The following is a 16,150-nucleotide window of genomic DNA, read 5'->3' on the forward strand; positions in this document are numbered from 1 at the left end:
AAACTCTGTCAATTTGATTCTACAAAGCACACTGAATTTCTGCACTGATTTGATACATCTTAGAAATTCAAAAGTCTAGAGTCTTTATTGTATTGTATTGTGAACACCACTGATTGTATATCAAGTGTTCAAGTCAAACTTAATTCATTGTATTTTTGTTTGATCAGAAGCCTCTTGCATGCGTGCTTGAGCATTAGAAGACTCTTGCTTAGTGCTTGAGCATTGGAAGACTCTTGCGTGTGTGCTTGAGCATTTTTGAGAAGTCTCATACTTAGAGAGTATTGAGCATTTGTAATCTTTGTGATTATAGTGAAATCTCCTTGGAAGTGCAAGGGGGACTGGACTACTTCCGATTTGTGGAAGGAACCAGGATAACTGCTTGTGTCTTGCTTTTCTTTTCTCTGCTTTGATCTTTTCCGCTGCATATCTGATTCTGATCATTTCATCAGAAGCATTCACAAACTGCTTCTGAAGTTTTTATCAGAAGAAGTATTTTTTAGAGAGAAAAAGAAAACACAATTCAACCCCCCGTTCTTGTGTTTTTCACACCTTCAAGTTCTTCATTAACAACTCATTGATAATTGACAACTTAACAACAACGACAATGCGACAACAACGACATCAACTCGACAATGCGACAACAACGACATTAACTCGACAAGCCCCCAACATATAGAGCACAAAAGGGCACAATGGGCATCAAGCCCTCAACTTATAGAGCATAAAAGGCTCACAGGGCATCAAGCCCTCAACTTTAATGAGTATGCATGGACTCAGCAACCAACAACTTAGACAACTTCAACAACTTATACGACTTCAACATTTTGGAACAACAACTTACAACTTAGAGACTTTTACCATAACTTGCAACTTAATGATATTAATAATCAACAACAACAATTGTAGCAACAACAACTTGCAACATAACAACATTGACAACAATAACTTGAATGATATGAACGACAATATTTCTATATCATACAATTTTCACATAATATATGTATCTCAAATTATCCAACTACAATAATCATATTAATTCAGACTCACTGAAAGACAATGCAATTATAAACAACTTTCATTCCTACCCCAAAGACCAACTCAGAACATCATGTGCGACAAAGATCGCAAGAACACTAAATAAGCCTGACTGCCACTGAGTAACTCGCGAGGCGAGCCACTCTACTCACTATGGCGAGTTCAACAAAATGGGTGCTCGCTATGGCGAACAAGTTACTCGCCATGGCAAGCTAAAAACTGATAGCTCTCGAGAGTTTTGACATTTTTCACTCAAAAATCCCATTTTTAACTTCCCTATGCGCAATTTTGATCCAAAAACTTGCCTAATCATTTCTAAACATGTTAAGGCGAACAAGGGTTACTCGCAAGGCGAGCGATGACGATCTGCTCTACGGGCAGAACTCAGGTTTCAGCAAAACTCTCCCAATTCCATATCTCTAACCCCAAAACTGATTCTAATCATTGTTCTATGAATCATCTAACTAAACACTATTTATACATTAATTCAACAGATTTCTACTCTTAAATCAACCAAATTACAACTTCTAAACATAATTCCCAAATTCCCAAACTATAACCTACAACCTGTTAAATTCAATTTTCAGAATTATACACTTAGAATTAGTGAAGGTTAGTCCCGCCCTTACCTTAGGTTGATCGATCGCAAGACTCTACCGCTTTCTCTTCTCTTGGTTTCTCCCAAAAACTGCTTTCACGTATTCTTCTTTTTTTTTCTTCTAAATTCAGACTCTTCCTTATATATATAATCTGAACCTACTCTATCTTATTTTCACTTAATCCACTAAACTCTTCTAATTTTCAAAGTAGCCCCTCACTTATATTATTCTATTTTTAAATCATATTCTATTAAATAAGATAAAGCCACATAACAAGATATCAACATAACAACTTTTCACATAATCAAATAAGTCATATAATTAGACTCTAAATTCCACAAAATAATTAAATAATTAAATGGGGCGTTACACCAAGGGTGGTGTACGAGGCCGAATCGGATGGCTATGCAGAGGGGCCTTCTGAGCTCACGCTTTTACCTCACTTTGGTGGACATGTGGCATGCAGGATATGGGTCGATGCCTATGTAAGTATAATTTAATGTTTATTTTACTTCTTTTACTATTTTTACAACTTATTCTAATTATTATTTTAGTTATTTAATGCCAATGTAATTATTATTTTACTTATTTCAACGGTGTTGTATGTTGTTTTTGTATTTCAGTTTCGAAGAAAACTGATGAGTCAATAATTATCTATTTTAATATAATATTTAAGTCCATTTTATTTATATTTGAGTTTATTTTATTTAAGTTTATTTCCTTTTTAGAACTCTTTTACTACAATTGCAAGTTATTATATTTCAGTAACAAATATTCAAAAGATTGAGTCTTGGAGCAAATGAAAAGAGAATTGGAGCTGATTCGTGCCAAAAATATAAAAGATCTTATACAAAAATATCTGGTGCAAGGATTGAGGACAAAAATATGAATATCTCATACAAAAATATCATGTGCAAAGAATTTGAAGATCTTGAACAATAATATAAAAGTGGCGCGCCCCATTATACCTTTTTGCTGCTTTTGCTTAGATTTTAAGCTACTCTATTTTAGTTTCTTGTGGAACATTCTAGTGATATAATTGCTTAGATTCTAAGTCGAATGTAAAATATAAATAGAGTAGCTAGCCATCAAAAATATTCATCTTTAGTTCTCTGAAATAATAAGTGACAATTGTTTCTTTGAATAAAAGTTCACCTTTATTTTATGTTCTTCTTCTTCTTCTTCTTCTTCTTCTTCTTCTCTTCTATGTCTACAATGAACGTTAGTGAGTAGACTTCTCTTGTCTTGGGATTGTTGGATAAGTCGAAATGACATAATTCTAATCAAACCAAGCTTTAAACCTTAATCTTATGTAACCCTAATTTCTAATCTAAATTCACTGTTTTAACATGAATTAACCATTATCAAACCGTGGAAACGAAAGTGGAGGGTTTGATAATTGTTAATCCATCATCTCAAATATCAATTCATAAAACGAAAGTGGAGCTTTGATATTCGAACAAGTGAATTTAGACAAACATTGTAAAGGGAGCGAAATAGTCTTTACAATCTTTGAGACATATAGTTTCGAATTGTGATCAAGTCAGTGAAATAGGCTTGGTTGCAACCTAGAACCAAAATCTAATAGTAATCAAGTCAGCGAAATAGGCTTGGTTGCTAGAGGAACAAAAGAGAAACTGTCTTTAGAAGTTAGGTCTAACATAAGGTTATAAGTTTAATAGTTTGGTTTGTGAAGGACTTGTCAATTAGATGAACCAATAATCCCAAGACTTTTATCTTTTCTTTTATTTTCTTTTAATTAAGAATCCAACTTTTAACCTTTGAAACTTTCATCTAATCATTATTAAAAGTTAATTAAATTCATAACTCCCTGTCGGAACGATACTCTTTTATTACCACACCGGTAGAACCGTGCACTTGCGGTTTTATCCCATCAAAAACATAGGGTGAAAGGTATCTCGCACGAGAAGTAGCTGAGCCTTAAAAACTTGACCATGCCTATGCCGGGGGAACAAAATGAGTGGTTTCGGTAAGAAGTGAATATGTCCGGTCTTACTCCCCTCCTGACTAGTGGGTACGAGAACATCTCTCACGGGTTCGTTTGTGCGATGCCAGAGAAATGGCATGAGGAGACCAGCAACTTCCATCTACCTAATGGGGAGATGACCCTCACACTTGATGATGTGGCGTGTCTCCTAGGCATCCCCATCACTGGAGGCTCCTTCCCGATAGAGAGTTAACCCATGACGAGGGGCTAGAGATGATGGAGGCAGACCTACTTTTTACAGCGGAGGCTGCCGCTAAGGAGCTGACAAGACATGGTGCTGCTCACATCAGTTTTGGTATGCTTAAGAGGCGCTACGAGGAGCTTTTCAATAGGTGTAATCAGATGCTTGTGCCTGACACACAAGAGGAGCTAGACGAGCGAGTTAAAGTTAGGCTGGCCTGCATTAAGGCATTTCTGTTTCACTTTCTTGGATGGACCATTTTTTCCGGGAAGAACAGCAAAAACATTAATCTTATTTGGCTGTTTGCGCTGCAAGATATGGACGAGTTGAACATATGGGACTTGCTTTCCTATATGAGCAGCTATCTCTTACCTCCGACACATATGTGGCCTCCTGTGGTGGTTACATGACATTTCTTGTGGTAATATTTGTTTTTCTTCTTTTTTATTTATTGGATCGTAAATGTTTAGTTCTTTGTATAATTCTTGCGCTGATATAAATATTTGTTTCTTTGTGTTTGCAGGGATGGACTTTGGCACACTTCTCGAACATCATTCCGAGAATTGATGATGATGACTACAACCCTACAGTTTCCCCGCTTGTGAGTCAATGGAAACCTCCCAGGGGCTTTTCTAATCCTGGACACTACAGAGCTGCCATTGATTTGTTGGACCATTCACATGTCACTTGGAGGCCGTACGAGAGACGACGACACATCACACCCTTTCAGGACATATGCTGGTACTCTGGATGGATCATGGCCAGCAGCGACAGGATGGTCCGTCACTTTCCAGAGCGGGTTGTTAGGTAGTACGGGTATGTCCAGACTATTCCGAGGGCTCCTACAGACATTTAGCTTATTGCGGCAGATGACATGGCCTAGGTGCCCTTCACAGAGTTTGCTCTACATGTCCTCAGCCATCAGTAGAGGGGTGATCCGGTTCCGGATAACCAGCTGTGGGCTCATACTAGGGGTACATGAGATGGTTCATTAGAGTATCACATCCTATTGTGAACCCCCCTGCGGCCATTCCTGACTATGCAGCTGCTGCTCCTCCTCATCCTGTCCCTCCTTACGAGGAGGTTCTTGTTGAGCAGCAGTGGGCCAGACATCCTCCCGACCCATACCAGATCATCAGCAACATCAGGGCCAGAGTGGACGGTGCAATAGGACATCCTGTTGTGTTTCATAATCTAGAGGAAGTTATGTGCTTGATGCATGGCATACAGTTTGAGTGGAGCATGAAAGAGCAGATGCCAGCTCCGCGGAGGTGGAGTAGGAGTCCACGGGATGGACCAGTATGACTTGTGTAGCTTTTTTCTATGACATCTTATTGGATTTGGTTGTAAACCTATTACACTTGCGCTTTTTAGCGTTGTTTTTCATGACATTATTCGTTACTTTTTCCGTTGTTTTATTCTGTTATTTTTCGTTGATTGAATGATGAAAAATGTATGCTTGAATGAATGTATGAAAGAAGGATTGAAAAATTAGGGAAAATAGAGGTTTCTGCCTCTTCTGGTTTCATGCACAGAGTGTGCGTGAGTTAACTCACGCATGTGCTAAGTAGCGCAACGTTAGTTAACTAAAGCATTAATTTACACTTACGTTAGTTAACTAACGCATGGGTATTTTGGGTAATCTTGCAGGGCGCGAGCGAAAAGTGTAACGCTCCTATTTCTATTAAAGCAATTAAACATGCGAATAATACATTTATTCAAGAAATAGAGGCTACGCCACATTCAAAATTCAAAAACCAATAAACATGTATATAAACCTCAATAGTCGCAGCGGAATATAAACCAGAGTAAATCCAAGTATACATGTTATGGATCAATAAATTACATCAAAATAAATACATCTCAAAAATCCCAGCAAACGGGTAATCTCCAAACATCACAAAATCCAAAGATAACCTAATCTAGACCGACACAACGAAGCCTAGATCAGAGCCGACTAAACATCTAAACACCGATATCAGAGAAGCTCCCAATATCCATCAAGCACAAAAACTCACCAAGCATCTAATCCTGCATAACGTCTACCCATCCATACAGATAGGCAGGCGGTCCATAACAGATCCACTGGGGGTAAGTATTACATTATCATAATCCAAATAACATATAACATGAATATTTCAATTTAAACATCATGCACTTGATCAATAATAATATTCCCACATCAATACTTACATCAAACCCCAATATCTCACATCAATAATCACCAATCACATGTGTCATGAACAAATATCAATTCACAGTTATTCATACACAATCACCAATCATATACATCATGAACAATCACCAATCATAAGCCATGAACAATCATTAATCATATTTCATGAACAATCACCAATCACATGTATCAGGAACAAATATCAATTCACAAATATTCCTTCACAATCACCAATCACAAATATTCATGAATAGTCATTCATCTCATTTCATCACCAATCACATTTATCAAACAAGACTCATGTCATGATATGCACTTATTGACACATAAATGCATGTGGTACCAAATCTCCAAAAAGGTCGTCACCCAAATCCAGATCTCAAAAGATCTCTGCCAGGCCGAAGCCCTATAACGAATAAAACATCGTATCCAGATCTCAAAAGATCTCTGCCAGGCCGAAGCCCTAAAACTAGATCCCAAAAGATCTCTGCTAGGCCGGAGCCCAATAATGAATAAAACATCATTTCATCTCGACTATGATGCATGGACATGTATAAGGACTCGATAATGCGACAACAATTCACAATCTCAACTCAATATATAGGACGACACCCAATTATATTGATTATCTCCACAACATTGCATTATCAAGAAAACATGCCCATATAAAAATAAATCATAGTATTCACCATCACCCATCAACATGATTATCAATAATCAACAACATCATTCAACATTAACTATATCATATAGCTTCACCATTCCAAACAATTCCCATATTCCAAGTAAGAGAACATACAACATCTCATGACAATTATCACATCCAACATATAACCATTCATCATACATCAACATGATTATCAATAATCAACAATGTTGTTCCACATCAACTATCACATATAGTTTCACCAATTCAAGCATTATCATATTCCAAGTAATAGGGAAAACAATATCTCATGATAAATATCATATCCAAAATATAATCACTCATTCATACAACTTCACTTAGTCATAAAAGAATGGTCACCACAATTCATAAGACAATTAGTTCAAGAAACATTTCCGACCAAGACCGTGTCAAGTGACAAGCGGCCAACATTGACAATTCCCAAGACAAAACAACATAGACAAGGTGAGAGTTCTCAAACAACCTTAACCAATCATGTATTCATGAATTTAAGTTGCCTCCGGACCATTAAACATTAATCCAAGAACAACTTAAGTTCGTATGAAAAACCCCATTTCACCACTTTTCACATTCCCACCCGAAATATTACCTTTTACATGATTAGAACAAATGGACTAAAACCAAATAAATAAACTCTAGGACCTCCACCATGTGTATACACAAGTCACATATGAGTGCAGTAGTGTATACATCAACGTTTCATAGGCCAACTCACTTAAATTCAAGTTTTGCAAAGATTCATATCATAAATGTTTCATTAAAGTCAAGAAAACAAAAGGACTCACTAAGCCCTTAATATGAAGCTATTTCTTCCATAAAAACATCCCTAGATGATTAGGATAAAGTCCCTACACTTAGGAAGAAGTTTGGAAGTAATTGGATCAAAGAAAATTGCATTTTTAAGGTTTCTAGGATGCCATAATCGCTTCATGACTCGTAAGATCGCTTCATGATTTTGACAGCATCGGACTGAGTAGAAAAAATTTGATGTTACTGTCAAAATCGCCTCATGATTTGCGAAATCGCTTCATGATTCGACAACATCAGGCTATGCAGAAAATTTGTTGTTTCTGTCAAAATCACCTCACGATTTGTAGATCGCTTCATGATTTTGACAGTAGCAGACTATGCAAAATTCAACTTCTACGTTTTCGCGCATAAAAATCAAACCGTTAATCCGTTTTCGCCTACATGCTCCTAACATTTGGCACTATCATAATGCACAGAAAAATCCCAGTTTCAACAAACTCAAATTCATTTTACAAACCTCACACAAACACTCATTTTCCAAAACGGTTAACAAATGAATTTTCAAATGAAACTCCCGTTTTCTCTCAAACGACTAGACTATCATAACCACAACATACAAATAGAAATTCCATCAAGTTTAACTCATCCAACCACATAGACAACTCAGTCAACACCTTTGTATATCAAATTTCACTTTGGGTTCTTCACTTGAACATCTAGCACAACTTCACCAATACAAACAACTTATTTCATAAAATGGAATACTCATGATATCATTCAACAACAACAACATATCTACTTCAACAACATTTCATGTAGACATGAATTCAACCATAATTCAACAACACAATATCCCAATCCAACAATTGAGCAAAACACATAAGTATCCATTTTCACCAAACTAACAACAACAACTTATTTCACAACAACAAAATTATGAATCATGCATACCCAAGCCATGAATTAGCATTCATAACATCACTTAACAACAACAACATCTATTGATCATGAAACATATCACAATTCATCAACAACCATGCATAATTCACCAATTGAGCATAATTTACAAACTACCCATTTTCATACATCATGAACTTGCAATTTCATCATCAACCATTCATTTAACATCAAATTAACATATCCAAACATATCTCTACAACATAAGCACGAATTTCAAAGATTGGGTTCATGATAATCACTTATTCTCATAATCAATTATGCATAGAATCAAGAGAAAAAGAATTAACCAAATGATTATGATAAAGACTAACCCCCTTACCTTAGATAAAGATTAATCCCAACTTAGGCTTCACTTTAGCTCCTAAGCTCACCCAATCTTGATTCCTCAAGCTCTTCTCTCCAAAACCCTTTTTTCTTCTCTTCACCCCTTTCTCTCTCTACCTCTCTCTAGAAATATCTTGTGAAAGTGAATGAATGAATTTCTCTAAGACAACCCTAGTGTTATCTCCACTAATGGGCTCAACTTATTTTCTAGTGGAATTAACCCATTTCTATCCAAACCAAAATATTTCTACACTTCAAACAATATTTTAATTAATAACGGTAAAATGTCACTAACGGTAAAATCTCGACTTTCTCTAGTAACTTAATGAAATAACCACTCTCACTAAACACTAAAAGTAATTCTCACCCAAAACTATAATTTTACCCGTTCTCACAAAATTACCAAAATACCCTTCTAATACGAAAACCCATGAAAATGCACCCATGATGATTAATCAAACACACAAACACATAAACACATAATAAAATAAATAAAATAAATCTAGTTAAAAATCGGGCTGTTACAAAAAGTGCAGGGGGAAGAGCGAAATTCAAGCATCAATTGTTAGGACCTAAGCCCATGAGGAGAGCCCAACCCAAAAGACTAGTCCAATAGGTGGAAGAACCTCATGGCTTAAGTAACACATCAAGCACTTTGATCTACTCGATGTGGGACTCCTAACATTTCACTTCGAATGAAACCTAACCTCTCATTTTTCGTCATGTAAGTCTAACAAAATATTATGAAATAATAAAAAATATCCTTATGTTTCTCTTTGAATGAAACCTAACCTCTCCTTTTTCCTCACCTAAGAATATTATGAAGACTAGTTAAATCTCAAGGTAAATAATACTTGCATCCTAACCACCTTAGATAGAAGTGAAAACATTCACCTTGAGAGGAGATTAAAACATCCACACACTTTACTATTAGGGGAGTCAACCTAGTTGAAATGTCTTATAAACACTTTGTTGCATGTACATATGATGATTAGCTCATATAAACAAGAAATAAATGATTTTATCTTCTTTAATGGTATCAAAAATCCCTCCGTAATCCATAGATCTTCCGCCTCTTGCAATTGATATTTTTTTTTCCCTTTCAAGTGATGTATCAAAAATCCCTCCGTAATCCATAGACTCTTATGATGATACCGAGCAGTTAAATGATTAATATTTACAATGAAAGATTGAAAGGATTACTAACTTCAGGGACAAAAATTTAAATGATCTATATTTACAGAGACGAAAAACATATTTAAGCCTTTAGTAAATCATCATGAGAGGCTGCTCGGTATCCTTCAGTCTCGTAAAAAGTTTTTCAATCACACCTTCTCTCAGCTATAAAGTAATAGGTTAAAATATTAATGTAAAATTTATTACGTTGTTAATTAATATATCTTTATTTATTGAATTTCACTCGATTAACTATAACTAATAAAATTATTTCTCATAAAACTATATAGTTAATAAAATTATTTTAATAAATGATATCAATTTTACCATTCAAATAAACATATCTAATTATTTTCTTTAGATCTACGCAAAACTTTAATATGACATTCTTTTTATGGGACAGAGGGATTATCACTTTAGCGAAAAAAATTATTTTAAAATGATTGTCATTTTTCAATTTTCAATATGTAACATAATTTTTTTCTTTCAATTATACATTATATTTAACTTCTATAATAGTAGAAAACATACCAATTAAAGGGATGATTTGATAAAATTAATATTCTCTTTCTTTTATTAATTGTACTTTTTAATATGTATGTACGAATCTTGAACGGCACTTATTTTAAAATAGACGAAGTAAATATCACGCATGCTAGATAGAATTAGCAACATCCAAGAGCGTAGAGACTCTTCGTTTTTTTCTCAAATTTTCGATGAATTCATGTCAATAATCCATTTTCTGGTCTAACCGAATCTACCAATAAACTTGACCACTATAGAGCATGCTATATGAGAATGTCCAAGCGTACCAAAGCGAATTACGAAGCCTAGATCGTCGCTGCCCTCCTAAGGATGCAAAAGCTTGAAGCAACCCAACCAAATTGCCCTAAAAATTCCACTCTCAACCTAACCACCTACAAACCTCATACCAGACCCTCGGCGCAACAAGTCAAGAGACAAAAGGGTGATCAATTGACTCTATTGGCAAAACCCACTCCCATGCTAACCACCTACAAACATCATACCAGACCTCCTTTTCAACAAGACAAGAGACAAAAAATAAGATCAAATGAATTAAGTTATGGGGAAAAGAGGATTTTGGATTCAAACCCAAACGAAAGACTAAATTATCAATTAAAAAACAATTTACTAGCATTAATCATTAAAATAAATTGATTTTGTATTCGCCACTTTCTAGTAAATCATAATGCCTAGAAAACCCATAGACACACAGAGGGTGGGGTAATTTTATTAACTAAAGGAATCTAATATTTTATCAAATAAAGATAGGTAAACATCCTTAATATGTACATTCCTTTGTACCACTCTAGAAAATTTCAATTAACCAAATATATGGTCTAGGTGACTATATTTTTTAAGTTGCATGACCACTATTTAAAAAATAAAAAATGTGGTCACGCAACTAAAATACCCGTGACCATTATTTTTCCACTTAGTTAACCAAATAAATTCTCAAAAAATAATGGTACAAAGGAGTGTACACATTAAAGGTGTCTACTTATCATTGTTCCATGTTATCTTACAAATTGCTTCAACAGTTCAATTCCAAATATCGTCATCATATACTATAGAAAAATATTCAGGTTCCATTGGCAAAGGTGCCAGCAATTGGCTTGAAACGTGGGACATGTCAGCTTCATATGGTTGTGTCCAAAAACTATCAATTGTTGACTCCTTGTACGCATCTAAAAAGCTTTCAAAATCACGATTAGTATTGTTTTGCACTATTTCAGTTGGTGTGTTGGAATGTTCATCCCAAGATTTTTCACCCACGTAGTCTATAAATCCATCTAGAAAACCAAAATCATCCACATAAGTGGTACTGTGATCTGAATAATCTGTAGAAGAGAATTCACTAGATGAAGAAAGTGGGGAAAATGGGCCAGTGATATCTAGGGTTTGGGAACTAGCTGGAGGGGTAACTTGTAGAAAGGAAATATCCCTATCCTGTGTGGATTCAATGTCTTTCGATTTGGTTTCTTCAATATTTGTGATTTGGTTGTGTTCAACTCGCTTCTTTAGGGAAGTATGCCAATAGTTCTTCACTTCATTATCTGTTCTTCCAGGTAACTCGGCCGCAATGGTTGACCATCTATTCCCAAGATTTTTATGCATTCTGATAATCAACTCCTCTTCTTCTTGAGTAAAGTTTCCTCTTTTGATATTAGGCCTTAGATAATTCAACCACCTCAATCTACAACTCTTCCCACACCTCGAAAGACCTGAAATAAAAAACAATGTCCTAGTGAATAACTTTTATGTTATAAGACCACAAATTTTGTCACAATCATTGACGCATTATAGAAGCGTATGCTAGCAAGCGGTAAACCTAGATTGAAAAGAACAAGTTTCCAAGCGACTAACACTTGTGAAAATAGGGTTCCGAAATCCACCAGAAATTGAGAAAACTCTCTGAAATATTATTGAATGAATAAAAGTTTCTCCTAGACTATAACTGTTAAGCTTAAATAGGGAAATAACAAAACCCTAATGAGCCGAAAATAACAAATTGAAAACAAAACAAACAAATAATAAAATTAAGCTGAATGAAACTCTCCTACGTCAATCATCATCATCCATGTCCAATATCCAACTTCAAGTCTAAGTTCTATATATTAATTACCTGCAAACTTGGGAAGTTGGCGCCAATTCCAGCAACCATATCTAGTGACATAAGCAATTAATTTCCTATCTTCTTCAGCAGTCCATGTCCCTTTTCTCATTCCACTTTTTTTGTCACAAGAAGGAGTTCTTGCCATCTTAATTATTTTTTGAGAAACAAGTGAACTCAAATTCAATGAGTGAGTGTGTTTGTCTCTACAAAGTTGGTCTTGTTTGTACCTTGTTTCTTTGTGTCAGAGCATAGTCCTACTTGAATTTATACTACACGCTTTCACATACAAAACGTGTTTCATATTACAACATGTTATAGTTTAATAAGAGTCAATGATAATGGTCTTTCTCAGCAGATACTAATAACTGCTCTTTATGCGTTGTACTAAAACTAGTCAAATTTGTGTTTCTTCTTACTTTTCACATTAAAAAGAGTAAATGTTAATGAGTAGTGTCACTATCTGTCACGTAAATTATCTTCGAGGAAGGTAACCGGAAATATTTGCCACACTTCCTATTAGTTTTGTAAATTACCACGTGAGGAAATCATCAAATGGAAACACGACCAAAATTACAGTCATGCCATTACGACCATCTTGACTTTCTTTTGGTCCCCGTAAAATACATACTTTAAGGAAAGAAATTCTAAGGTTCTTAACAATTGGTTTGAAAACCAAATTAGTTAGCAAATTCATACAAAACAGTAAACAAGACAAACATATTTTTATCAACAACTTTCTTTGATCAAAGCAAACGGATTTTACATGAAATAATAAATTTTACAATTGAAGTTCTATTTTATTTAAAAACGTAATTTTGATAGTCATATTTTCTTCCTTAATGTTAGTATCGTACCATCATGATGCTGGCAGTAAACTGGCGGCGCGTATCGAAGATGAAGTGACATGTAAGAAAGACTCACTTAGAATAGTGCAGATTTGACATTCGGTGTTAGATTGACTCGAATTATACCTTTTCGTAAAGCCTTATACCTACGAGCATCTGAAGCCCGAAAACCGCATTTTACTATTTCAGAATATTTATTATTTTTCTATTTTATTTCAGTTTGTTATTTTTCGGCCCATTCGGGTTTGTTATTTCCCCTGGTGTTTAAACAGAACTTTCGTAGCCTAAGAGACACTTTTTCATTCAATCAAATTTTCGAGATCTTTTTCTCAATTCTGATGGATTCCAGAAACCCTTATTTGACAGGTTTGTCGCTTGCAACTTGTCTGTTTATCTTCTAGGTTTAGAGCTTGATAATCCTTGCTTCTGTTCTGTTGGAAGAAAATGTGTTTAACATTACCCTTTGAAAGTTTTGATGATAACAAGGTATTAAAAATTGTCAATTAGATATGCTAATATTTGTTCAAGTGTACAGGATCATAGACAAAACTTTGACATCTTAAAAAGGTTCTGGAAGAACAATAGAGAGCAAAGGAATCAACAAAAAGAAAGCTTAAAGCGTCTGAAGAAAATTGCTCCTGAAGACAAAGTGCTCCCGAGGTGGTGACGTCATTAAAAGCAAGTTCATCAGAAGCTGAAGATCACCAGAAGCTCTATTTCATCAGGAGATGCAAGACTTAAAGCTTCAAAGGCTGTTCAATGGATTTAATCTCGTCTAAGCATTGCAAAAGACTGGAAGAGTGAAGCCACGACTATTTTGGAAGGATTTAAAGGCATTGTATGTTTATTCTTCAAAGAGCGTTGACAAAGTACAATTGTACGAAGTGTACAACCACTACCTCCACTACTCAGTTTGTCTCTGCTACAAGACAAGAAAAACAGCTCTGCCTGCAACGATGTTCCTTCACAATGGGAATGGATTTGAAATTGATCCTTCATAGGACAATAACCATATCAGGCAATAGATCATTGGTGATTGATCAAAGCTTCGAACGACTCTATTTTAATATGTTGGCAATTCACAACGTCTCTTTCACACTTTCATATCTTAGAAATTCTAGAGTCTTAAGAGTCTGTATCTGATTTGTATTGTGAACACCACTGATTGTATATCAAGTGTTCGACCTCAAACATTTTTCTTGTAATTCTGTTTGAATTAAGAAGTCTCTTGCAGTTGTGCTTGAGCATTAGAAGTCTCTTGATTGTGTTCAGGAGCATAGGAAGTCTCTTGCAGTTGTGCTTGAGCAATTTGAAGTCTCTTGCTAGTTTTAGCAGTGATTAATTGTAATCAAATATTACATAGTGAACTCTCCTTGGAAGTGTAAGGGGGATAGGACTGACTTCCAGTTTTTGGAAGGAACCTGTATAATTGATTTGTGTCTTCCTTCTCTCTCTCTGTTTTATCCGGTGCATCTAGTTCTCGACATCACTTCAGAAGTGGAACACTATCTGCTTCTGATCAGTGTTTTTCAGCTTCCGAGAAAAAGAAGAAAAAGCTAACACAATTCAAACATCCCTTCTTGTGTTTTTTTCTCACCTTAGGAGAAAAAGAAGAAAAAGAAGAAAAAGCTAACACTATCTGCTTCTTGTATAGTTGATCAGTGTTTTTTTCTGATGTGAATATAAATTTGTTTTATGAGTGTGTTGTCAAACCGGTGGGTAACGTGTATTTCACGAGCGCTTGGAACGATATTTGGGTGGTAGATACTATCTAAGGTCAAAGGTTTATAGGCTTTTGTTGGTCTATGAACAAAAAGACTTTGGTTGCGCAATGTTGACATTGTGAGTCGAACAAGTCTGTGTGACTGTTTGTTAGGACGAAGAAGTTGTTCGTGTGGGAGTACCAGTTATTGGAGGAGCTAAAGTCAGTTTTATGCAGGGTTACCATCAATTCTATTTGGCGGTTAAAAGTTGGAGTTGCTGGGATTGTTCTAAATTGGTTTTGCTCTGTTAGTTTAGCCAATAATTTTGTTTCAGTACATATGTTTGGACTACAGGAATCCAAGTTGAGGAGACTAATATTCTAGTTGTTCTTCGAAAAAACTTAGCTCCCTTTAAGGTGATCATGTTCTCTTAGCACTTTTTAAGAGAACTTATTATCAGAAATAAAGGAATCCCAAGGATAAAGATCATAGTGATCAGCTAGAAAGAGAGCATAGATGTATTCATGTGGGAGATACCCATAGTGACTCATAGGAGAGTAAACTTGATTTAACAAAAGATAGTGAATGAGTACAATAGTGTTCCTATATATAGAGATTAGTTTGAGTAACTAACTCTAACTAACTTCTAACCAAGCTACTAACTCTAGTTTACCTATCAATTAACTATAGTTGATTATTCATACTCTAATAGTCCCCCTCAAACTCAAAATGGGGAAAATCACCAATTTGAGTTTGAAATACAACGAAATTACATTGATTATTCATACTGAAGAAACTAAGTAAAATTGGGGGTAAAACTAACAAATGACTTAAAAGATATGAAAGCATAGGAGGCCCATATTGAAGATGAAGCCCAGACCAACTTGAAAGAAGTAAGATTGCCAAAGACGTGAAAATGTTCTGATTCTTCAAAACGTGATTCTTGTCGCAAGGGCTCTTTCTTTCTTCTTCTTCTCTCTTCCTAAAATCTGCCACCAGCTTTCACACAAGGTGATTGTACAAAACGCGATTGTTCCAAATTAGTTGTTCTAAAACGCGTTTTTGAA

The 16,150-nt window shown here is 35.3% G+C and overlaps 1 protein-coding gene and 1 long non-coding RNA gene across 2 annotated transcripts; both read right to left on the bottom strand.

Annotated features, from left to right (window-relative positions):
* Positions 1-5,565: 5,565 nt before the first annotated feature.
* On the bottom strand, positions 5,566-8,775 carry LOC120580285 (uncharacterized). The gene is made up of 2 exons (XR_005645986.1): positions 8,717-8,775; positions 5,566-5,865 (listed from the first exon to the last, which is right to left on the bottom strand). It is a non-coding gene; the product is annotated as an uncharacterized lncRNA (long non-coding RNA).
* Positions 8,776-11,399: 2,624 nt separating this feature from the next.
* LOC25480734 (transcription factor MYB13) lies at positions 11,400-12,878 on the bottom strand. The gene is made up of 2 exons (XM_013586795.3): positions 12,545-12,878; positions 11,400-12,143 (listed from the first exon to the last, which is right to left on the bottom strand). The coding sequence occupies exons 1-2, from the start codon at positions 12,678-12,680 to the stop codon at positions 11,461-11,463; spliced, it is 819 nt and encodes a 272-aa protein (XP_013442249.1). The 5' UTR covers positions 12,681-12,878; the 3' UTR covers positions 11,400-11,460.
* Between the last annotated feature and the right edge of the window lie 3,272 nt (positions 12,879-16,150).

The sequence above is a fragment of the Medicago truncatula genome, chromosome 4 (assembly GCF_003473485.1).
Source record: "Medicago truncatula cultivar Jemalong A17 chromosome 4, MtrunA17r5.0-ANR, whole genome shotgun sequence".
NCBI classification, from domain to species: domain Eukaryota; kingdom Viridiplantae; phylum Streptophyta; class Magnoliopsida; order Fabales; family Fabaceae; genus Medicago; species Medicago truncatula.